This window comes from Lepidochelys kempii, chromosome 3 (genome assembly GCF_965140265.1).
Source record: "Lepidochelys kempii isolate rLepKem1 chromosome 3, rLepKem1.hap2, whole genome shotgun sequence".
NCBI lineage: Eukaryota > Metazoa > Chordata > Testudines > Cheloniidae > Lepidochelys > Lepidochelys kempii.
The window spans coordinates 89,907,358-89,931,700 of record NC_133258.1 but is presented as its reverse complement, the minus strand read 5'-3'; the positions used below and the strand labels follow the sequence as shown (position 1 = coordinate 89,931,700).

General features: G+C 42.0%; 1 protein-coding gene across 1 annotated transcript in view; it reads left to right on the top strand.

Moving 5' to 3' along the window:
• Positions 1–24,343, top strand: part of ROS1 (ROS proto-oncogene 1, receptor tyrosine kinase) — a 103,489-nt gene that overhangs the window by 17,893 nt on the left and 61,253 nt on the right. The window contains exons 7-17 of the mRNA XM_073336658.1: positions 2,633–2,834; positions 3,631–3,707; positions 7,817–7,939; positions 9,280–9,464; positions 10,667–10,764; positions 11,625–12,136; positions 12,826–13,038; positions 13,720–13,830; positions 17,058–17,239; positions 18,170–18,361; positions 23,352–23,452. Of these exons, the coding sequence (XP_073192759.1) occupies positions 2,633–2,834; positions 3,631–3,707; positions 7,817–7,939; positions 9,280–9,464; positions 10,667–10,764; positions 11,625–12,136; positions 12,826–13,038; positions 13,720–13,830; positions 17,058–17,239; positions 18,170–18,361; positions 23,352–23,452 (1,996 nt within the window). The remainder of the gene's footprint in view (positions 1–2,632; positions 2,835–3,630; positions 3,708–7,816; positions 7,940–9,279; positions 9,465–10,666; positions 10,765–11,624; positions 12,137–12,825; positions 13,039–13,719; positions 13,831–17,057; positions 17,240–18,169; positions 18,362–23,351; positions 23,453–24,343) is intronic.

The following is a 24,343-nucleotide window of genomic DNA, read 5'->3' as shown; positions in this document are numbered from 1 at the left end:
CTTGTGCTGAAGGAAATGGGGAAAAGCTTTCAGAACTAAAGGCAGTGCTATCGAAAATTAGCCAAAGGTGTAGGCTACATTCTGGAGGTAGGATGACAACCAAATGGGTGCACAACACTTTGTACAATGGAGTGGAGGGCAATTTTGGCTAAGGACATGTTCTTACAAAAAGTATCTCAGGATCTATAGTAACTAGTCACAGCAGATAGCCCCATAGTTTTTAAAGTCCCCTCCGAAGCCCCCTCACAGAAAGTTATGTGGTTCTAATTTGTCTACCTCAGAACGATGGAAGGATGGGCTGACTATTGGGATTTTGACCCGTGGCTTCAGGTGATGTGCTGACAAAACAACAAAGGTTCCCGCAAAATTTTCCTTCTTTGGCTTATGATAAACCCTGTGACCCAGGAGTGCATCATACTGCCAAGAGGAGTGTGGGATTGTGTCACGGTTCCTCCCCCACTCTGAACTCTAGGGTACAGATGTGGGGACCTGCATGAAAAACCTCCTAAGCTTATCTTTACCAGCTTAGGTCAAAACTTCCCCAAGGTACAAAATATTACATCCGTTATCCTTGGACTGGCCGCTACCACCACCAAACTAATACTGGTTACTGGGGAAGAGCTGTTTGGACGCGTCCTTCCCCCCAAAATACTTCCCAAAACCTTGCACCCCACTTCCTGGACAAGGTTTGGTAAAAAGCCTCACCAATTTGCCTAGGTGACTACAGACCCAGACCCTTGGATCTTAAGAACAATGAACAATCCTCCCAACACTTGCACCCCCCCTTTCCTGGGAAATGTTGGATAAAAAGCCTCACCAATTTGCATAGGTGACCACAGACCCAAACCCTTGGATCTGAGAACAATGAAAAAACATTCAGTGTTTTACAAGAAGACTTTTAATAAAAAATAGAAGTAAATAGAAATAAAGAAATCCCCCCTGTAAAATCAAGATGGTAGATACCTTACAGGGTAATTAGATTCAAAAACATAGAGAACCCCTCTAGGCAAAACCTTAAGTTACAAAAAAGATACACAGACAGAAATAGTTATTCTATTCAGCACAATTCTTTTCTCAGCCATTTAAAGAAATCATAATCTAACACATACCTAGCTAGATTACTTACTAAAAGTTCTAAGACTCCATTCCTGTTCTGTCCCCGGCCAAGACGACTACAGACAGACACAGACCCTTTGTTTCTCTCCCTCCTCCCAGCTTTTGAAAGTATCTTGTCTCCTCATTGGTCATTTTGGTCAGGTGCCAGCGAGGTTACCTTTAGCTTCTTAACCCTTTACAGGTGAGAGGAGCTTTCCCCTGGCCAGGAGGAATTTCAAAGGGGTTTACCCTTCCCTTTATATTTATGACAGATTGATAAACCTATTCATATGTTTTTCCAATTAAACAGAGATGATTTCTCACAGCCACAGGAAGGGAAGGTGACAAAGAAACAAATCTATACTAAGTACACCTCACTGGAACCTGGTTCTTCATATGTATTTTATAAATCCTAGGGATGAATCATCTGTGAGAGTGATAACTCAACAGTATCCATGAGATCTTAAAAAAAAAAAAAAAGATGGAAAGTGATTCATTACAGGCAGAGAGATCACCTCAGTCTTTCAGTTTGTTGGCAAGATTAAAAATAGGGGTTCCTGTCAGTGCTCTCCAGAACATCACCGAGTGTAAGCATTCCAGACTTGATGTTTACACTACTGGGGCATCTCCGTGGTTACGTTTGGGTCTTATGATGTATCAGAAACTTGTCTATGGATTATATGAGATTTATTCTCCCCCATTTAGTGCTTTCCTTGCAATACTTTTTTGCTTTCCCCTTGGAGCAAAACTAAGAAACACTGAGACATGTGGGGGAAAACTATGTATGTCTATATAATGTCATAAAAGGTTTGAATGTGCTTTTTGTCCCTAAATGAAATGTTGATGTTTTAATTTTCCTGGGCCAGTTTGCATCCTCCCATGGAAAAACCCACAGGATTTATTTAAAGGAAGGAATAAAACTATGTGAGATGTACTTCATGGAGACTTCTCTACATTGTCCCTTTGGTGGGAGGGACTTTGGGGAGCTGTGGATGTTGGAGGCCAAGCGCCCACCAGACCCCTGGATTTCAGGATCTGTGGGTCTGGGAACCTAAATCTGTGTGGAATCAGAAGCCACCCTGTAGCAATGTGGTTCTTGCCTCCCTTTCCTTTGTGTAGCTGGATCACTCCATAAACATCTGAGAAGGAATCTAAGGGTCCAGCATGGAAAAACAGGCACTGAGCAGAGGCTGGTGCCACATAGAGCTGACCCTTTCCTGCCCCAGTTCCTAGAATTCTGCAGAACCCCTTTTGCTTGGAACAGTCAGTGAAGGGCAGGCATAAAGGGCCAGGAAAGGGGAAGAATGTCACACAAAATTGGCACTCTCCACCTTCCATGATGCTGCATGGAGGGCATCTTCCATGCATGAAACCCCAGGACATGATCCTGGCCCTACTATTTAACTTCTCAGCAGCGTATAACACCAGCAAGAATGGACTATTATATTAACTCATCCCCCACATCTTCTCCCAGCCATCCCCAAAAAATCACTTCTGAAAAACCATGTCTACAGTAAATGATTTCTGTCTTTTACAGTTCCTGTTTCAGCTCCTATCATTAAAGATATTCAAAGTTCGGGGCCTGAAACCGTGGAAGTCAGTTGGTCTCCACCACTTTTCCCCAGTGGATTGATTGTTGGATATAATTTACTGTTAACCAGTGAAAAGCAGGAACTGCGCACAGCATCCAGAGGTCAAAGTTTCCAGTTCTACTCCACCTTTCCAAACACCACTTACAGGTACAAAAGAAAAGGTGATCAGCTGGACAGAGTGTGCCCTTGGTGTCATAAAGTGGGCAGTAGAGTTCCTACAATTCAGAAATCTGTGTGTGTATGTGGGGTGAGGGTGGTTCTGACTGACAGAACAGCATGCATGTTAACACTGCTTTTGCAGAATCAGTGGGCAAAATTCTCTTCTCTGTTGTGCTGTTGTGAAAATTGACATATCTCAAATTTAAATTGATGGAGTTGTTTTAGATTTCCTCATGTATAATTGAGATCAGAACTTAGGCAAAAGCAAATCAATTTGGGGAGTGGGGTGACAATCTGATGCAGTGCCAGAATGTGGAATTTTGAATTCAGTAACCTTTATATTCTTATTTTCCCCCTCTTGGTGCACATTTCTGTTATATTCAGAGAATTATAGGGGAGCCCTCTTCTAATTAATTTAGCTTGTAAATTTCCCTTCAGTTTAGTTAAACTCCAAAGGCCACGTTCTGCTCTCAAAGGTGACTATAGATCTTCCCTTGAGATGAAACTGAGTTGCCCACATAACTCTGAGGGCAGCAGAGCTATAGCTATAGGGTAGCTATGTAATTTATTAGATTGTGTTACCTTATCTTGCAAAGCTAGTGAGTTCAAATCCTCATGTGATTATATTTGTATTAGAATTTGTCCCTGAATGACTTTATTTCAACAGCTTTTTTCACTGAAGGAGAAACATGATAAAGTACGTGAGACTCCATTGTTCTAGTTGAGAAGGCATTTTTTCGAGTATTTATAATGTTCCGTAAGATCTCTCTTTGATTTACTTTAGGTTTACCATTGTAGCAGTAAATGAGGTTGGTGATGGGCCACCTGCAGAAGCTAATATCACTACTCCAGAACACACAGGTACACATGCAACATATTCCTTATATTTCCTGGTAACTGGTAACTAATTCTGGTTCACCTGGATTATGGGGTGTACAGCAGAATAGAATGATAGTTAGACTGTACGCTCTTTGGGGAAGCAACAGTCTTCTACTCTGGGTTTATACAGCACCTATACAATGGAGCTCTGTTCTTGGTTGGTCTCTAGGCACTATGGTAATAAATGTAGTAACAACAACAGCTTGGTTGTTGGGCACAAAAACACAGGCTGGTACAAGTGACAAAAAGGTGAACCAGTATCAAATGGGTTTAACAGAAGATGCTTTCATTTTCTGGAACACATGGTATCATTGGAGCATGTGGAATTCATGTTAATATTAACACTGTGACCAGGGCCACAGGGGAGCCAACTGAGGTCACTCAATTAGGGTGAACTGCAAAGAATGGGGTGGCCAATCCCCAAAACTGGTGGATATTCCAATACTTAGATTTACCAAGCCAGCACAAAACAGCTTCTACAATACCTCACAGGTTACCTAGAAGCCAACAACACAGTTCCCTTACAGTAACCCAGCCTCAGGCCTCCGCCCAGATACCCAAGTCAGACACGATGAAGACTACTGAAAACCTTATTCATCATATAAAAAAGTTCTACCAATCCCAAAGGATCGGACATTACCTCCCAGGTTAATGAATATTCCAGATCTTACCCAAATACACGCTTACAGCTAATTCTTATTAACTAAACAAAAATTTATTAAAAAAGAAAAGAGTGAGTATTGGTTAAAAGATCAGTATTCATTCAGACATGAGTACAATTCTTGAGGTTCAGATTCACAGCAGAGATGCTGAGCTTTGTAGTCACAAAATTAGTTCATAGGTTATAGTCCAATATTTATATTCAGGGTGGTCCAGTCAGAACTGGGATCTCAGCCCTATGGCTTGAGCTTCCCTTGCATGAAGCCTCAAGCAGATTGAGATGACAGGATCAGGCCCCAAGGGTCTTATATACAGTTTTAGGCCATCTTGTGACAGTTCTTAGGTGAACAATAGGCACTTATGGGGATTTAGAAGTGGACCCATTTCCTAAGCATCACCAGTAATTATCTACACAGATTAACATAAGGCAATTGTTCGTTTTCCATCATTCTCAGGTGATTTGCTATACATTTCAAAGAGAGATGAATACAGCGATATCTTATGTTCACAGTTCATTTAAATGTTAAGATGTCCTTTTGATCTCTGAATTAACAGAATACAGTATAGACAGGGACTGTTTGATTACATTGTTAACCTCTACCATTATATATGTAAACACACAAAACCACAAACATTATCTACCAATATGTCTTTAAGGGTTGAATTTGAGTCATTTATCCTGCAGGATGCTTAATCCTTTCTGACCAAGCATCACAAACAAATTTCACATTAGACTTTCAAGTAAAAAATTCCTGAATGATCTCATGCAAAACAACATCAGATCATATCCTTTTTTTTTTTTTTTGGCTATTTCTCTTCCTTTGTTCTCCCCCCCCCCCACTAATGGCATTTCACTATACAAAAAACAATACATTATAGCCACCTATCTATCTGAGTCTCGTAAGGTATTTTACAAATATTAATTTATTCCCAGGGAGAAATATATTAAGATAGAGTTATGGATGGACATAAAAGCATTGTTACCAAACTTAAAAAACCTAAATGCTAGGAACTCAGGAAATTTTCCATGAAGGTTACAACAGTAGCCTTAACTCTGTTCCTGTATCCTCACCCACCTTCCACCTTCTGTGGATTGCAGACACTGAAGCTGTGTCTACATTAGTGTTTTTTAAACTCATGTTAGTTGATTGCCAGTTGACTCAAGTTGGCTAACACACTGGTACATGCTGGACTGGACACTCCACTAACATTTGTTCCAGGGTTAACTGAGCCCTGATCACAAAAATGTGTGTCCTGGAACCAGCATTTGTGGAGTCTCCAGGTTAGGATGCACCAATGGTTTGGTTAACTTGAGTTAAGTGACAACCAATTAATTTTAATTAAAAAAATTTCTAGTGTTAAACAAACCCTCAGTAGCTGCCACATCAGACTGTAGTTTGTCCATTTGCGTATCTGAATTCTAACAATATGTATATGATTTGCATGATGATATAACTTGGACCTCTTCAAGCCTATGTCAAATACAGAATGGTTTTTGGTGCTGCCAGCTATGAGTCTGTCCCAAACCCTTGTGAGGGGCCTGGGCATCCACTAGGGGGCTTCCTCTAGCTTCTCCTGCCCAATTCGCCCCACACCCAGGGCCCAACATAGCTGGTAACTCGTTCACCTGCAGCAGGTGATGCCCTGCAACGGCAATTCCTGACCTTCCTAGAGGCATTGAACAGCGAGTGACAAGCACCCTGTATGTGACCTCATTGGTTTTTGTTACATAAAGGAACATCTCTGAGTACTTAGGATTTGAATCCCATACATTAAAAAGATTGTGTCTGGCCATTGTGCAGGTATATAGGTATGGGGCAGAAGTATAGGGGTTTAACCACCACAAAGGCTGCCTTTCCCTTCAAAACTGCCTGAGAGGACTGTGTTCCTGGGGGATGATGTAGCTGAATAGGTCCAGGTTCCAAATACCAAGCAGTGGGAAGAGAGCATTCTTAGAGTTGGGATGCTGGTTATGGAGCTCTTTGCCAGAAGGAATCAGACTGAGTCCAAGTCTGACTGCATTCAGATCAAACTTCAAAACACGACATTTGATACAGCCCACAGAACTGATACTCTTTAAAAATATTATAATAACAATTCTGAAAGATGCAAACAAACCAAACTACAAACCCTGCAATCACAAAGCCATTCTCCTCTGCTCTGGAAGACTGGAGAGGAAAAAAACCTCCATTTTGGACTTTTGGGCAATTTTGTGTAGTGCTTACATATAATAGTGATAGTTGCTATATAAATCTCACAGAGAAGGAAATTGCTTCCTCCCTGCTCCCAACACAGAAGCCAGGTGCAATTGCTGTCCCTGTGCTTCCCCTTCTCTAATCACTAGGCAACATTTCCTGTATTGGAAGACAGAATTTACCTGTACATGAAGGCATGGGGCCTGATTTCCCCTGTGTTACCCTAGTTTTGAAATGAATTAAATTATACCAGTGTAAAACTAGGTTAACACAGTGGCAAATCAAACCCAAGATCTTTGTTCCTTATTTCACCCACTGCTTCTGATCTAGCTGAAGATCATAGTTTTCATCACAATATTTTCCCCAGCAAGAACCTCATTTCCCTTTCTCTCCCAAGTTCCTGTCTCACTCTCCTGGGTTGCTAGGTAAGGTGAGCTCATTTGAACAACATGTGTTATATCACAGATAAATCCAAAGTTGTACATCTAGTAATAAAGAATGTAGGTTGTTTCTATAAGCTAGGGGACTGTATCCTGGAAATCTGTTACTCTGAAAAGGACTTGGGGGTCATGGTAGATAACCAGTTGAACATAAACTTCCACTGCAGGGTCCAGTCCCTCCTGCTCCAATGACTCTTTAATTATTTATCCACAGTTAACAGCTTCAACAGGAGAGACTGGTGGAGCCCACATCAAAATATCTCATAGCCCAGTGGTTAGGGATGGTTGCAGATCCCTGTTCAAAGCCCTGTTCCTCCTCAGGCAGAGGGGGGACTTGAACAGGGGTCTTCCACATTCCAAGTTTGTAGCCTAACCACTGGGCTAAAAGTTATGAGGCGGGTTCTCCCCGTCCCGGCTGTTTTGTGTGAACTCTCCTGAAGGGACCAATCCAGTAGGTGTGCTCATAGGGCACCTTCTGGATTGGGCCCCACATACGATTTATGTGGCCAAACGCCTTTTGTCCCCTGTGAATCACTTAAACAGTGATGATAAGCTGCGTAGCAGGAAAGTATATATTTCGCAAAAGTTGTCTAGCCTTAGTAATTTTGCATATTATTGCAGCACTCAGGAATTATGTTTTTGCTGGATGTGGTGGTGGACTGCCTTGTGTCTGTGGATGTGTGTGGGAATGCAAATGGTGAATTGTGGATTAATGATGTACAAGTTAGGAAAATTGCCCTCTGATTTTCATTTCTGTCTTCTAGCTTGATTTTAAAATTGTCTTTTTAATTGTCAGTTAAGGAAAAAGTGAAATGGCTCTTTCTAGCCAGAAACCAATCTCTAAGAAAGAGATCCACGGAATCTTTCTTGGAAGTCGCACAATGCCTTCAGAATGACATCATACACCACAATATTACAGGTCAGTTCTCTCTCTTTCTCTCTCCACCATAGGTATTGATACAGCTCCCACTACTGCATTATGCAAGTGCCTCCCAAACACCAGTGTGAGGTAGGAAGCTTGTCTGAGTCAAAGTGCAGAGTTAACGAAACAGCCTATCAAAAGTGACTTGGGCACTTAGGAGCATAAGTCTCATTGCAAGTCAGTAGAACAAAATCCAAACTCACTTGAGTGCTTTTGAAAATGTTATCTTTGGGAGATTAAGTGGTTTTCCCAAGGTCACCCAAGAGATCTTTGGTGGAACCTTGAACTGAAGTAAGATCTCTTGAATCCCAGTCTCATGCCTTATAACTACAAGACCACCACTCCTCCATGCAGCTGCAGTCTCCTCTTTGTAGCAATGTGGGTGATCTCAAACTCTTACCGGTTTTACCCAGACATTTGAAATGATTTTAGATACCAACTGTATGTATTGAAGGAGTTCAAGGGGCACTAGGAATCTGTTGAATGGCCACAGCCTCCTTTGACCTGGTAGAATGCATGAGGGGGCCTGCACCACCTAGAAATGGTCAGCACTGCTGGGGAAAGGATGTGGCCAGAGCTGGAGAATGTGCTGATTCAGCCCCTTCTGCCTCAGCAGTATATGGCTACGTTGTCGTCACTGCTGGTTAACCAGGAGCTAAGCAATCATGGGTTAGTCTGTGCATGGTAGCATAACTGTTTAGAGCGGAGCCATATTGTTTATAGCTGCACGTTGCTGTAACACCCGTGTGTCCACTGATGCTTTGTCTGGGCATGCGACATAAGACAGGTATCTGGGCTCCTATCCTAACACCGGTGCCAACAGGGCTCCTTGGGATGCTGTACCCAGCAGAAATGAAAACTGCCTCAGGCTGCAGTAATCGCCCATCACATGGTGGTGGTGCAGAGACCGGTAGTTCTCTCTCAGGGGATGAGCCCCCACCTTGGAGCAGAGTGAATTGTGCTTTGTGTGGTGGGATGCAAATTGCGTCTTTGGGCCCCAGGTAGGGTGAATTGCTGTCGATTGGTCTGTCTACCCACTAATTTTGTCTTTCTAGCTAATCTGTTCATTGGTTTTCTGCAGTGCCCACTGTAGTATCGATTCTAAGGGCCGTTGTGTACAATCATGCCCCTTTCAAGGATTGTGGGAAATATTGTATAGTATGGGAATAAATACTAGAAATGAGGGAGAGAAATGTTAATATTTTTTCAGGTCATGTAAGGGTTCAGACTGAGAGCTGCTCATCGCATTCTATGACCTTATTTTTAAAAAGTAATGAAAAATCTAAATGTGTTTCTCATATTAACCGTGTGTATGTGTGTTGTTTTGCTATTTCTAGGGATTTCTGTGAATATTTACCAGCAGGTTGTCTATTTCTCAGAGGGAAATTCGATCTGGGTCAAAGGAGCTGCCAGCATGTCTGAGGTGTCCGATTTAAAGCTCTTTTATGCAGGCCCAGGGAAAATTGCATCAATCTCAGTCGACTGGCTTTACCAGCGGATGTACTTTGTCATGAATGGAAAGGTTGGGCTCCGGAGCTTAATTATTTTCTTAATACTCATGAGCTACGCATGTGTGCCCTATTTTATAGATAGCAATAAAGAGCTCAGGGGTTATGGTAGGGGTGTATGGCATACGGTTGATTATTATAATGTTTTTATTTTTAATGTGATTTTTTTTTTTGGTCAAAGGAATAGAACAAAATAGTAACATCTGCCTCTACTGGGGTCTATAGGCATCTCCGGTCACGTTAAAAGTAAACTGACGTCTTAGAATTCCAGCTTCTTAGCTAATTCTTATCCTCATGAAAGAAGTCATGTCATTTCCGAGACTGACTCCACTCGTGGCTCATGCCTTCGGTGGCAAGTCGTTTAACCTTTAGATCTCAGTTCCTCATGCGTACAGTGCTTTCTTACTGTACCTTGCAGGGCTGTTGCGAGAAGTAGTTAGTTAACAAATAGAATGAAAGTGATACGAGAGATTGAAGTGCTCAGTATTTTTTTGTGATGATGAAAGTGATGCAGGATCACAGCTGTTTTGTCCTGAGAGAAAAAATAGATGGCAGCCCTGCATTTAATTCTTCAGTCTTGAAACTTTAATGACTTTAGTGGTGAGGTCTTGGTTGGCTCCTTTGCTCCTCTCATGCATATGAGACAAAGGGTGAGAAAGCTGCCATAAACAGGGATTCCTTGTGCCAGTGCCATGCCACTCCACTCTCCACTTATTGCCCAGGGTGCTTATAGGTACAGGATGAGATGTGGCCAGAGATGTCTGCACTCTGGTAGCCCTAGGTTAAAACAATGGCTGTAGGAGTCCATTGCAGCTAAGGTAAGTTAAAAAAGTTATGAGGACAAACTCATGTCCCAGGCTGCTCACAGGATCAGCACAAAGGTAGTTGTAAACCACCTCTTCCCCGCCCCTGTCAGGTTCTGCTAAAAGCATAGCTTGGCTGGACCCCAAAATCTGGACCTTCTCCAGCTTGGAGACAGCAAGGTAAGTGCAAAGCGAATGGACAGTTCCTTCATGGTAAGCATTAATGGATGCATTCAGGCTTGGCACAATGAGCAAGCCTTGTAATTGAACGACTGGAAATGCAGGTGCTTGGAAGTGCCTTAGGTTAGTGTCTGTCTCTGTGGTTCCCTGTAGGATGCTCAGGTCATGTTGCTGCTCATCAGTAAACATCCTACTGATACCCAAGAGCCTTTCTCTTTATTCTGATTCCCTAGGTATGTGTCTGTAATTTAGAGAACTGCACTGTAGCTGAAGATATCACTTTTCCTTCCATTACCTCCCCTAAGAAAATTGTAGCTGATCCATATAATGGGTAAGTTTTTTCTCCTTTGATGACTTGGTGTCAGATGTGCTGTTGATCTTTTCAGCAATCATCTTCACTTGGTTAGCTATCCAGTTACTAACTTCTTCAGAAACCGTCCCCACACCGTCCCCTGCCCCAGTCGTACAGACTGCCAAGTTTGCTCCTCTGTTGTTCTTCAGCTTGCTCACTCCTCACCATGTTCGATTTGTTTCAGGGTATGAAGTCTTTCCAATGTGTGAAGGCTTTGAAGGCATTGTTTTTTTTTTAAAAGACATTGAATTCTTTCATCAAAATAATTGTTTGAATTTTAAATATCTGTGTCTAACATTGGAGCTATTATATGAGTGCTCTTTTCATTATTCTTCTCATTATTATTTGTATAACTGTTATCACCTAGGAGCTCTAGTTGTGGATCAGGACCCCATTGTGCTAGGCACTATACAACCACAACAAAAGACAGTCCTGCCCCAATGGGCTTATAATTTAAGAATAAGACAAGAGACAACAGATGGTTACCAACAGAGGGGGGTGGGAGCACAAGGAAACAAGAAGGCAATATTGATCAGCATGATAGGCTCAGCATACCAGCTTGACTGTTGTCAAGTTTTGCTAAGTTTTTCTTATATAAATCAGGGGCCAGACCCTCAGCCAGTGTAAATCAATGTAGTTTTATTTTATATTGGCTGAGAATTGGGCTTCTTGTATTTAATTCTCTTAGGATATAAATAAATATGAACCAAAATACTTCCCCTATATTTTTTTAGAAGGACAGGTGTGTCTCTGAGCCAATAGACCACTAAAATATCAGTGACTCATCTACACTGTGTTCTATGGTGTAACTACTGTGGGCTGTTTTGTTCCATTGCTAGGTATATCTTTTATCTGCTCGAGGATGGAATTTACAGGGCAAACCTCCCAGTCTATCCTGGTCAGGTCCCTGAAGCTTTGCCAATTGTGAGAAGCGACACTCTGAAAGACTTTGTGATAAACTTCCAGTCCAAAAGACTAATTTACTTCAACAAAATCAATCAATCCTTTGTGTCTGGTTTTCTGGATGGCTCAGAATTTAATATCCTGCGACCTCAAGTTTCATTTAGAGACATAGAGAGCTTTGTTTATGAGAATAATACTTTCGTTGTCACAGACGGCAGGGCAGTTTTCCGTGAGGAGTTGTCTCCAACTGGGATCAAAGCCTTTAATGAATTTGTGGTGGATTGCGATTTTACCCAGGCCGATTATTTTGGATACAACAACTTGCTTTCTTATGGTGCGGCAACGCAGCCTTATCCTTTGCCAACTCATCCCCAGCTTGTCACAGTGCTGTTTGGATCAGACCAAGCTGTGGTCTGCTGGAGACCACCTGAACCTACTATTGGAACCAGTAAGTTCAATTACTCCATCCTACAGGTCCAGTCCACGTTCAAGTGTACTTAATGGAAAGATCTTCCTGATTTTCCTTTCCCTAACACTGGTGTAAATCAGAAGTGACTCTACTGAAATCTGTGGAGTTACATCAATATGAAACAGGTGCGAGAGAAAAACCAGGCCCAATAGTTTATCATAAAGCTGCCAAAATTTTAAGCAAAGATTTGCTGATAAAATAAAGAACACACCTGGCCAAATTAATGGAGGCTTACTTGAGTGAGTCACTCACAGTCTTTCTGTCTTGCAAGGTTTAAAAAAGGCTGCATCTTAAATCACGGTGTGTAATGACTGCAGTGTTGACTGCTGCTATCACAGTCCTGTCACACATCTACGGAGAGTCACACATGGTGGCTGCTGGCTGGCAAAGTCTGCTCTCAGCTCTACCACACACGCAAGTGTGTTTGTACCGTGGTGCGTAAAGCACAGCTAGTGCTGTGGAGATTGCCGGTCACTCCCGGTTAGGTTGTTGGGAAGGGCATGCTGTCCCCATGGCACCAGGGACGAAAGTTGTACTCGTTTTTAATTTTCTCCCTGGCTGATATCTCTGATATTGGGAGCTTTGAAATGGGTCTCTAAAACTGCAGTTTTCCTGGCTTCTGTTGAAGTAGTTTCTTGTCCAATAATGTGATTGTCTGCGCCATTCAGGTCCTTCCGCCTGGCAGAACTGGACTTACATTGTGAAGGTATCAGCCCAACATGGTGCTGATGAGGATCGGGTTGTCTCCAGTATCAGTGACACTAGGTTTACAGTGAAAGGGCTGACCTACTCCACAACATACGAGGTGTCAGTGAGAGCTCTATCTCCTGCTGGAGAAGGACCCTGGACAGAGTCTTTTAGGGGCACCACTTTAAAAGAAGGTAAGAACTACTTTATTGAGCAGTAAGGAGAAACTTGTCCTGTGCATACTCTCCACCAGGGGTTCAATCCTCTGCTGTGCCTACTTTCCACATAGTACTTCCTTTGAAGTGACACGAGCAGCTGGGACCTCCTTTAAAGTGCTTGGGGACCAGTGCAAAGGTGGCATCTGAAGACCACCAGTGGCAGGTGGCTGAGCATGGGCGCACCGTCAGAAACAGTTGAGTATCCCCATCACCATGTAATGAATGGGAGAGAGTGGCTTGCTGGGGAAATGCAAAAGGCCCTCGACAAGCATGTGTACAATGGCTGTAACATGTACACTGTTGAAATATTTATTTAAACGTAGTTTATGTAGAATAACATATGTGGAAAGGAAAGGAGGGGTTCGTAGTTAAGAGTGAGGCTCAGGAGGTCTGGGATCAGTTCCTGGCTTCACCACAGATTTTGGGCATTGGGCAAGGCACTTAATCTCTCTGTGCCTCCATTCCCCATCTAAATATGGGTGTCACATACTTCTTTTTTGTCAGCCTTTGTCTCTCTTGCATATTGAGATTTACAGTTCCTAGGGGCAGAGGCTGGTTCTTACTAAGTTTTTGTACAGCCCTTAGCACAATGCGCCTCTGATACTGGTTGCTGGAACAGGAATAATGCATAGTTACAACTTTTTCATTGTTTCTCAGTTGAAGAAGAACCTTATATCTTGGCTGTGGGGGACGACGGACTTTGGAAGCAGCCGTTGGATAGTTTGGGGCCAGGAGAATTTTTCTCTCCTAATATAAGAAATGTCTCAGGTAAATACTGTCCAGGCTGAGTGTTCCTGTAGCGGACCTGTCTGCATTGATCAGAGCTCCTGACAGTGTATGAAAGGCAGTGAAAGACGAGAATCATAGAATCATAGAATATCAGGGAGGGAAGGGACCTCAGGAGGGTCATCTAGTCCTACCCCCTACTCAAAGCAGGACCAATCCCCAACTAAATCATCCCAGCCAGGGTTTTGTCAAGCCTGACCTTAAAAATATCTAAGGAAGGAGATTCCACCACCTCCCTAGCTAACGCATTCCAGTGTTTCACCACCCTCCTAGTGAAAAAGTTTTTCCTAATATCCAACCTAAACCTCTCCCACTGCCACTTGAGACCATTACTCCTTGTTCTGTCATCAGCTACCACTGAGAACAGTCTAGATCCATCCCCTTTGGAATCCCCTTTCAGGTAGTTGAAAGCAGCTATCAAATACCCCCTCATTCTTCTCTTCCGCAGACTAAACAATCCCAGTTCCCTCAGCCTCTCCTCATAAGTCGTGTGTTCCAGTCCCCTAATCATTTTTGTTGCCCTCCGCTGGACTCTTTCCAATTTTTCCACATCCTTCTTGTAGTGTGGGGCCCAAAACTAGACACAGTACTCCAAATGAGGCCTCACCAATGTCAAATAGAGGGGAAAGATCACGTCCCTCGATCTGCTGTCAATGCCCCTACATATACATTCCAAAATGCCATTGGCCTTCTTGGCAACAAGGGCACACTGTTGACTCATATCCAGCTTCTCGTCTACTGTAACCCCTAGGTCCTTTTCTGCCGAACTGCTGCCGAGCCATTCGGTCCCTAGTCTGTAGCGGTGCATGGGATTCTTCTGTCCTAAGTGCAAGACTCTGCACTTGTCCTTGTTGAACCTCATCAGATTTCTTTTGGCCCAATCCTCTAATTTGTCTAGGGCCCTCTGTATCCTATCCCTATCCTCCAGCATATCTACCTCTCCTCCCAGTTTAGTGTCATCTGCAAATTTGCTGAGAGTGCAATCCACACCATCCTCCAGATCATTTATGAAGATATTGAAAAAAACCGGACCGAGGACCGACCCTTGGGGCAATCCACTTGATACCGGCTGCCAACTAGACATGGAGCCATTGATCACTACCCATTGAGCCCGACAATCTAGCCAACTTTCTATCCACCTTATAGTCCATTCATCCAGCCCATACTTCTTTAACTTGCTGGCAAGAATACTGTGGGAGACCGTGTCAAAAGCTTTGCTAAACAACAAGGAACAACATGTCCACCGCTTTCCCCTCATCCACAGAGCCAGTTATCTCATCATAGAAGGCAATTAGATTAGTCAGGCATGACTTGCCCTTGGTGAATCCATGCTGACTGTTCCTTATCACTTTCCTCTCCTCTAAGTGCTTTAGAATTGATTCCTTGAGGACCTGCTCCATGATTTTTCCAGGGACTGAGGTGAGGCTGACTGGCCTGTAGTTCCCAGGATCCTCCTCCTTCTCTTTTTAAAAGATGGGCACTACATTAGCCTTTTTCCAGTTGTCCGGGACTTCCCCCGATCGCCATGAGTTTTCAAAGATAATGGCCAATGGCTCTGCAATCACATCCGCCAACTCCTTTAGCACTCTCGGATGCAGCGCATCTGGCCCCATGGACTTGTGCTCATCCAGCTTTTCTAAATAGTCCCGAACCACTTCTTTCTCCACAGAGGGCTGGTCACCTCCTCCCCATGCTGTGCTGCCCAGTGCAGTAGTCTGGGAGCTGACCTTGTTTGTGAAGACAGAGGCAAAAAAAAGCATTGAGTACATTAGCTTTTTCCACATCCTCTGTCACTAGGTTGCCTCCCTCATTCAGTAAGGGGCCCACACTTTCCTTGACTTTCTTGTTGTTGCCAGCATACCTGAAGAAACCCTTCTTGTTACTCTTAACATCTCTTGCTAGCTGCAACTCCAGGTGTGATTTGGCCTTCCTGATTTCACTCCTGCATCCCCGAGCAATATTTTTATACTCTTCCCTGGTCATTTGTCCAATCTTCCACTTCTCGTAAGCTTCTTTTTTTGTGTTTAAGATCAGCAAGATAAGCAAGGATTTCACTGATAAGCCAAGCTGGTCGCCTACCATATTTACTATTCTTTCTACACATCAGGATGGTTTGTCCCTGTAACCTCAATAAGGATTCTTTAAAATACAGCCAACTTTCCTGGACTCCTTTCCCCCTCATGTTATTCTCCCAGGGGATCCTGCCCATCAGTTCCCTGAGGGAGTCAAAGTCTGCTTTTCTGAAGTCCAGGGTCTGTATTCTGCTGCTCTCCTTTCTTCCCTGTGTCAGCACATCACATCTGACTAGACTTGAATGTGCAGTGAAACAGTTTGAACTGAACTGAGTCTTGAGGCAGAAGCTCCTTGCACTCCCTGGGCCAAATTCATCCCTGGTGAAACGCCATGAGTGTGAGTTACAGTAGGGATGAATTAAGCTCTACAGCTGGGTAACCCCAGTGTTACAAAGTAATGCAGTGGTATTGTAATCAGTGGGGCTGCACTCATGAAAATGAGGTCCGTGTAGTAAGGTGATTGCTGTACGTAAGATAGATCATGATGACGATCTCGCAATCAATTGAGTTTTAGAGCTGAGCTGTATCAATCTTTGTACATTGTTCCTGCATTTGTAGCAGGTTTGACCTGTTTCAATCTTAAGGTATACACAATGCCATAAGTGTAGACAGAGGATGGACACTGCACGATCCCTAGCATGGGTATAAATAGCAGTGTAGGCAGTGAGGCACAGCTTGAGTGAGTAAAGACACACCTGTACCCCAGGGTATATACCTTACACAGCTCTCTACATGCCCAAGCAGTGCCTTCCCCATCTACACGGCTATTTTCAGCAGTGTAATGTCCTGCTGCCTACCTGCTGCCAAAGCCTTTCCACACCACAGTGGAAGGCTCCGGCAGCAGAGAAAGGCTCTGGCGGGGGGAGACAGTGGGGAAAGGCTCTGGTAACTCTCTGCCACCAGACTTTTCCCCACTGCGTCCCCCTGCCAGAGCCTTTCACTGCCACATCTAGCTACACACCACACTGTGGATGCAGCCTGCCTTTTACAGTGGCATATAGCAACAGGCATCTTGCATGCAGCCGCTAATGTAGACAAGGTCTTGGTTGGTTGGATATTTTTAATTGTTCTTGAAAAATTGTAGTTTTATTGACGTATTTGAGAAATAGCTGCTAGTGTCCTTTTTCTTGCTTCAAGACATGGACTGGTATAATGATACTCTCTACTGGAGCAACTCAACGGGGGAAGTTCATATGTGGTCATTGACCAGACGAGCTGGTGCCATTGTGAAGTTTCATATATCTGACATCAGAAAAGCAAGGATATTGGCCTTTGATTGGTTGGGTCAGTATTTGTACTGGGCTGGCAAAGCAAATACGGTATGTAAGAGTGTTACACTAAGGATAAACTAAAGTAATAAATAACAAAGATCATTCAGTAATATTTGGGAAGGTGTTTACTATCTCCTATAACTTGAGTTGCTGTTGACCCTTTACTTTTATAGTAGATCAACTTGTAGCAATTACACCTTTCTTTCCATTGAGATATTTCCCTTTCCAGTTATGAAAGGGCTTGAGGTAAAATATAATTATTAATTAAAGCCGGGTTACTGAACTGCAGGTGCAAAATATACAAATAAAATCTACTGACAATAGTTTCATAGTCTTAGTGCTCAGCTAAAGATTGCCAACTGAATCTCAGTTCATGAAGAGATGTACATTTATATTTATCCTTGCATTAGATCCTTGTGTAGCAAATTTTAGGTGTTTTGTTAAATATAGGGGTGGATTTTCAGAAGTCATCTCTGATGTAGTACTTTGATATTTTGTGCCCCCAAACTGTAAATGCACTCTATGCACCCACAAATCAGTTGCTTAGCCATTTCAGTTGTATAAAATAGGTCTGCATTAAAAATGGAGTGCTAATTTATGCAGTGCTATAAAATTGTACCTGTAATTACTGGAGTGCAAAGTTAGAGGCCCTTCTGAAAATGAGAACCGTAGGGTTAGATTCTCCACTACCTTGCGTCCTAATTTACAGCTGTGCTTAGTGAGTGCAAACTGGATGTGAACTCTTATCCGCTCAGAAGGCTGGTGAAACAAGGAACGATAAGAGGGATTAGAAGTTTTAGTTTTTGATATTGTCCCTTAACAGCAGATCCTAAATACTAATTTTGCATAATTCTTTATGACACTTTAAACACTTGAAATCAATAGCTGTGAAATAGTCATATACATGTATTCAGATGCCTTAGGCTGATAAATAATGTGTGAGGTGTTACGCTATTTTCTCCACCCTCCCCTCCCCAGATCTACAGAAAATCACTGCTGGTAGGACACACAGATGTTGTGGTGCATGTGGTATTCCTGGTGAAGGATCTTGTGGTCGATGCAATCAATGGCTATCTGTACTGGGCTACAACTTACACAGTGGAAAGCACCAGACTGAATGGAGAGCACTACTTTATATTACAAGAGCAGCCACGGTTTTCTGGTAAACAGGTGACTGATCTTTTAAAAGGAGTGTTTTAGTGTCTAGCTGCATAGGATACAGTCACTATTAGTGCTTGTCATATCAAATATAACAATATGGCTTTCATTTGTTAGTTGGTGTAACTTGTACTTGCACCGTAATGGTTAATTCATACAATTATTACTTGATTGAGTAATCATCATGGAGGTACAAGTTTGAATAACTGTATTTAACAATATTTGTGTTAACCGAGTTTTAAATTTCAGTGGCTGCCATTAGAAAGTGATCATTTACCTACTGCTATCACATAGAATGTGTGCTATTTTGCATTTGGACAGAGCTGTGGTATCTCATAGAATCATAGAATATCAGGGTTGGAAGGGACCTTTGGAGGCCATCTAGTCGAACCCGCTGCCCACAGCAGGACGAATCCCAACTAAATCATCCCAGCCAGGGCTTTGTCAAGCCTGACCTTAAAACTTTCTAAGGAAGGGGATTCCACCACCTCCCTAGGTAACGCATTCCAGTGTTTTACCATCCTCCTAGTGAAAAAGTTTTTCCTAATATCCAACCTAAACCTCCCCCACTGCCACTTGAGATCATTACTCCTTGTCCTGTCATCTTCTACCACTGAGAATAGTCTAGATCCATCCTCTTTGGATCCACCTTTCAGGTAGTTAAAAGCAGCTATCAAATCCCCCCTCATTCTTCTCTTCTGCAGACTAAACAATCCCAGTTCCCTCAGCCTCTCCTCATAAGTCATGTGTTCCAGTCCCCTAATCATTTTTGTTGCTCTTCGCTGGACTCTCTCCAATGAAGGGCAACAAAAATGAAAATAACCTTGTACAAAATAGCCTTGTACAGCAGCAACTGTTGGCAACTATTGACATTTTAATAATGACCACTGTAGATCCTGAAGATCCTCAGCTGGTGTAAATCACCTTGGCTCCATTGAAATCCTGCCCCTGAGTGTTTAAAATGACATTTAGAGCAAAATATTGTATTACTTGTTTCCTGCTAGTCATTTTGCCATCTCTACCCATATTGTACCCACTGTTTGGCTTTTGTGTCACAACCAGTAACTAGGCTATCACTCCCATGAATTTTACCTGTCTGTAAGCAAGAAGATGGACAACGTGGTCTCCAAAGTTTCCCATCTGTTCCAAAATAGAATTACTCTAGTGGTCGGTTTTGACTCTTGCAAACAAATTAGTCTTATCATAGCAAGTTGTTACCTAAAAAGTAGATGAAGATCCCGATTCTCCATTGCATCAAGGCAGCTTTCTGCCATTTCCCCAGCTGATGTATCCAGCCATTTGAGGATTCCTTTTTCTTGAAGGGATTGTCAGTTGATATGGAGCCACAGTAGCCATTTCTGTGTCATCTGCTCTCTCAGCACTGAGGTAGCTGGGGGAAAGGCATTGTGACCCTATACCCTGGGAAAACCCTGTCTGTGGGAATGGATCCTGGGGGACACTGGCAGTCAGTGCAGCCAGAGGACTGGCCCATGCTCGTTACTCCCAAGATTAGGGGAGTGCAAATTTGGCTCAAAGCTACCTTTCCAACCCCGTTCTCAGCTGCATTGGGCACTTTTCAGGAGCAGCCCAGGATATGGGGCAAATCTTTAAATGCATTGTTTTTCCCTATGAAAAGGCTTTGCGAACTAGCAGTCTCATTTAGGTCCAGCACCATGAATATTCATCAGCTGAAAGCTGTCTTCTTTCATGACATGTACTGAATCACTGTCTTGGGAAAAAGTCCCTGTTCTCAGAGCTTGGATTAGTCATAGCCAAATTATCGTTGAAGAGTTCAAGAATACCAAAAAAAGGCAACCTGCTGTAGCATACATCTTAAATGTTTTCTTTAAAATGCATCCCTTCCTGATACAGGTTTTTCCTTAGGATTATACAAGATGTGCTCCCGTCTTACACAGATACTGCTCATTATCAAAGATCCTTTTTGAACTCCAGATGTTTCCAAATCCACTGACTTCTTCCTGCTACCTTCACCACAGTTCCTGGAATCCTTAAAGTTTTAAAAGTATTTTTCTTCTCCATAGAGAGTAACCACTAACCATCAGGGTTTCTAGAATGTAAAACGTAAATACTGAGCAGAATGGGTTTGTCCTTTTAAAAGTGACTAGCAATTCAAAAGGTCAGTTAATCTTATAGGTCTTTTTTGTTACATCCACTCTGTGTAAGAGGTCTCAGCTAGTACATCAAATGGCAAATTCTAATAGTAAAACAACCATATTATAATCCTAAATACTGAAGAATTAAGAAGTTTTTGCCACACAGAAAAATATTTCCATGGTGCAAGGGATCACTGGTCTATCCAGTCACCTGCCTTACACCCCACCTTGGATGCTGGCCAGTGCTGACTTCTTCAATGGAAGATGTCAATTTCCCATGCCTAACTGTATCAGATTTTTCCCTGGTGATCAGCTTCTGCTCTAACACATAAGGATTGATAATTTCTACATTAAAAATAATCTTTTCCATTTGTTCTGCCCTTATCATCCATTTCTTTGAATTGTTGCAATAGCTTCCCACATCCACTTCAAGCTTCTCATCCTCAACTTCAAGGCCCTTGCCACAACTCTGCAGCTGCCTGCTTAGTTGTTGTCGTGTCACTCCGGTCGCCATTTCTGTGATTGGGGCCTTTGGGTGTTACCGCAATGCAAACAATATAACAGCCAATAAGAATTATTATTGTCCTCTAGCTATTGTAACTGCAGATGGTAAATTTAGTTCTATGAATAACTAATTCTTTGCTGAAATTTACTAAGCTTTTTTAAAAACAAAATTAATAGACTATTAAATAGGTCATTGCAAGATCTTCAACAATCCATAACTATTCACCTTTTGGGCTTTAAACCTGAATCTTGGAGTACATCTCTGATTTGGTATTTCACTGTGCAGGGCTGAGATGGCTAACTATTTTATCCAAAACTTAGCACTTAGGTAACACTTTGTAACCCAGACCCTCAGGTGGTGTATTTTGGCATAGCTCCGTTGACTTCTGACTTACACTGGCTGTGAGGATCTGGCCCAGTATGTTCAAAATGCCATATAAACATTGATTAGCTAATCTTTACAATATGCTTGTGAGGTCAGTAAATTATAAAGGAGCAGCAAAGCATGCTGCATGCAGTATGTGCCAGAACCCTGTTGAGTACTGCCTCATGACATATGGTAAATCAAAGGTTATTTCAAGAGGCTAAATTTATGTTGCATCTTATGATATAGGGTTACATTGCAGGATAACAACTATACATCATGTTCAGAGATTAATGTCTGTCACACCATGGAAAAAATCTGTCTATTTTTGTAGCACATGAAAGGGGAGGTGTTAAATTACTGCATGACCCCTGAATATGAATAGTACACATTTTTCTTTGCTTTAATGTAAGTATTAATGGAGGGAGATGGACAAGCCTGAATTGGTGGAAGAAGGTAGTAGTGGTAAAGAGAAGGAGAGGGGAAAAGAGGAGCCCAAAATGGCTAAAGAACATAGATGTGGGACTGAGGTGCTCATGAGAGACAGGAAGACAAAATTTGATGTAGAACATGTCAGCGAGAGCAGGTAAAAGGAATAATGTATATAATCCTAATCTGACTATACACACTCTCATACCAAAAGTAGTTTTTACAAAGGAAACCTACCAGAGCAATAATTCAAACCTTGATTTTCTGACATGCAATATCAACAGGAATGTGATGGGAATTGCATACGGGCCAACAGAGATCCAAGTACGTGATATGGCATTTGTTTTTCTCTCCCTAATGCCAATATCTTTTGTATCTGATTAGTGAAGAGTAAAAGAATGGATGCTCCATTCACATCCATAGTTAAATCTTAACTTTAAAAAATGAGATAGATCTATTATTTGACAAGAGAGTAGAGGTTGGGAAATGTTGAGGCAAAATTTCAGAGTGGTGTCAACCTAACTTTAATTTTGCACTTGCAATTTTGTACCTGCAACAACATGCAGGCACAATTAGCTGAGGTTTCATATGATAGAATTAATCTACCTAATTTGTGGATGCAAATCTTATTTTCACTCACAAACCAGGTCAGTAGATTCTTATTTCTATCGTTTGTGCATACAGTATTGCACACGCTGTTAATTGCAGATACGAAATTATACGATTTGTTTGGAACTTTTGGTCTAATTTTTAAAAAAACAACTTATTTTTCTGCCATGTAGGTGAGAGTAGGGATAAGGGCCAAGAAGAGTCCTCTAATGTTTTTTCAGGTTACTACTAAATAAAAATGATGGCACTCTGCTCTAACTGAAAGTTAGCTATTTTGAATGTGAACCTTAGTTAAACATTTTTCAACTAATTAGCATATCATTTTCCATAAATAATGAGATCAGACGCTGTACAAGATGCCCTTCTTTTGATTGCCCAGAAGTGATATAGCCTATGTAAAATCAAATTGTAAAAACACAATCGGAGACTGTGAAATATTACTCTAAAGAGTGATACTGCTTTTCAGATTGGAAACCAACAAACTGTTTTGGACAGAGGACATTAAAATGCCAGAGGTGTTTATGCAACCTTAGGTATGGACGGTTCACTAATTAACTAATTAGGTCCCTTCTGACCTAAATATCTATGAATCTAAACTGATAAACTGCTACAGTAATATCTGAGGTCCTGAGGTGCTACAGGGATGCGCAACATAGCAGATATGTATAAATATAATTAAACACTTTATATAAAATCCTCAGCTGCTGTGAATTGGTGTCACTCTGCTGACCTGAATAGAACGATACTGATTTACACTAACTTATTGTTTATTGTTATCCCCTTTTATATTATGTCTAATTTGGACCGAAAAATCATTGTGATAGAGACTTGTCATTTTTGTTTTCTGGTAAAGAGCCATTCTTTTCATGGTGCTGTATAATATAAACAACAATGATGCAACATATCTTTCAGAATTGAAGGGGTTTTTTCCAGGATGTGTTCATTTTGTTCACTTTGCTGTTTGGATTTTTCTATCTTGTAGGTAGTTGCTCTAACCTTGGATCTCAGTGACGGCTTCCTCTACTGGCTTGTGCAAGACAGCCTGTGCCTAAATCTGTACAGAGTATCACTTTGTGGAGAGAGGTAAAGGTACCTGTGTGTGTGTGTGTCTCTCTCTCTCTCTCTCAAATACATTGAGCAATCAGAATTTCACTGCATCCTTTCTTCTGTGTTTCTGCTTTTTAGACTGTAACTGCCTCGAGGCAGGAACTCTTTATTTTTTGTGTATTGTACTATGCTGAACACATTGTTTGTGCTAAACAAATAATAAACAGGAAGAATTGATGTCACCTGTAGCTAATGGATAACTCTGTGTTGTGTTACCAGGAAGTTATTCATATTTTTCATAGTGATAGAAACAGCATGGATATGGACACTTGATTCAGCTGAGGTCATACTCATCTTCATGTTGGACTTGTAACATTAGAAAATAAGTTGTTACAGTTTTCCATATTATCTTGAATCTGGATCATTTTAAAAACCTGACATTTCTCAAATATCAAGGGCAGCAACTAATACTCCTTGCCCTTGCCCTTGAATCTGCAACCCTTACTCACATGAGCAAGCAGTAGTCATATGGTAGTCCCTTTGACCCCCATGAATATAAGATGGCTGCCTTATTCACAAATGCCAAAGCCACAAGTGAGTTCCATGGAGTACGTCAGACGAGTGTTGGTCAGCCTTTTATATCACTTTATCATGCATTCTGCATGTGCCGTGGATGCACAGGAAAAGTACTTACAAGGGCTGTAAATTATATTCATTCCATATGTAAAGCTTCTCTGAATTACTGCAAGTCCAACTGTACAGGATTCAGAGTGAACCTCTACAAATTTCACGTGGAGTCTTTTATGCTGCAGCTAATCTCCGAGCTAGGGGTGCAAGCCCCCGGATTGTCTATGCATATTCCTGCTAGTTTTCATTGAGCTAGCGAACGTATAAATACCGGCGTGGCTGGGGCAGCGCTGGTAGTGG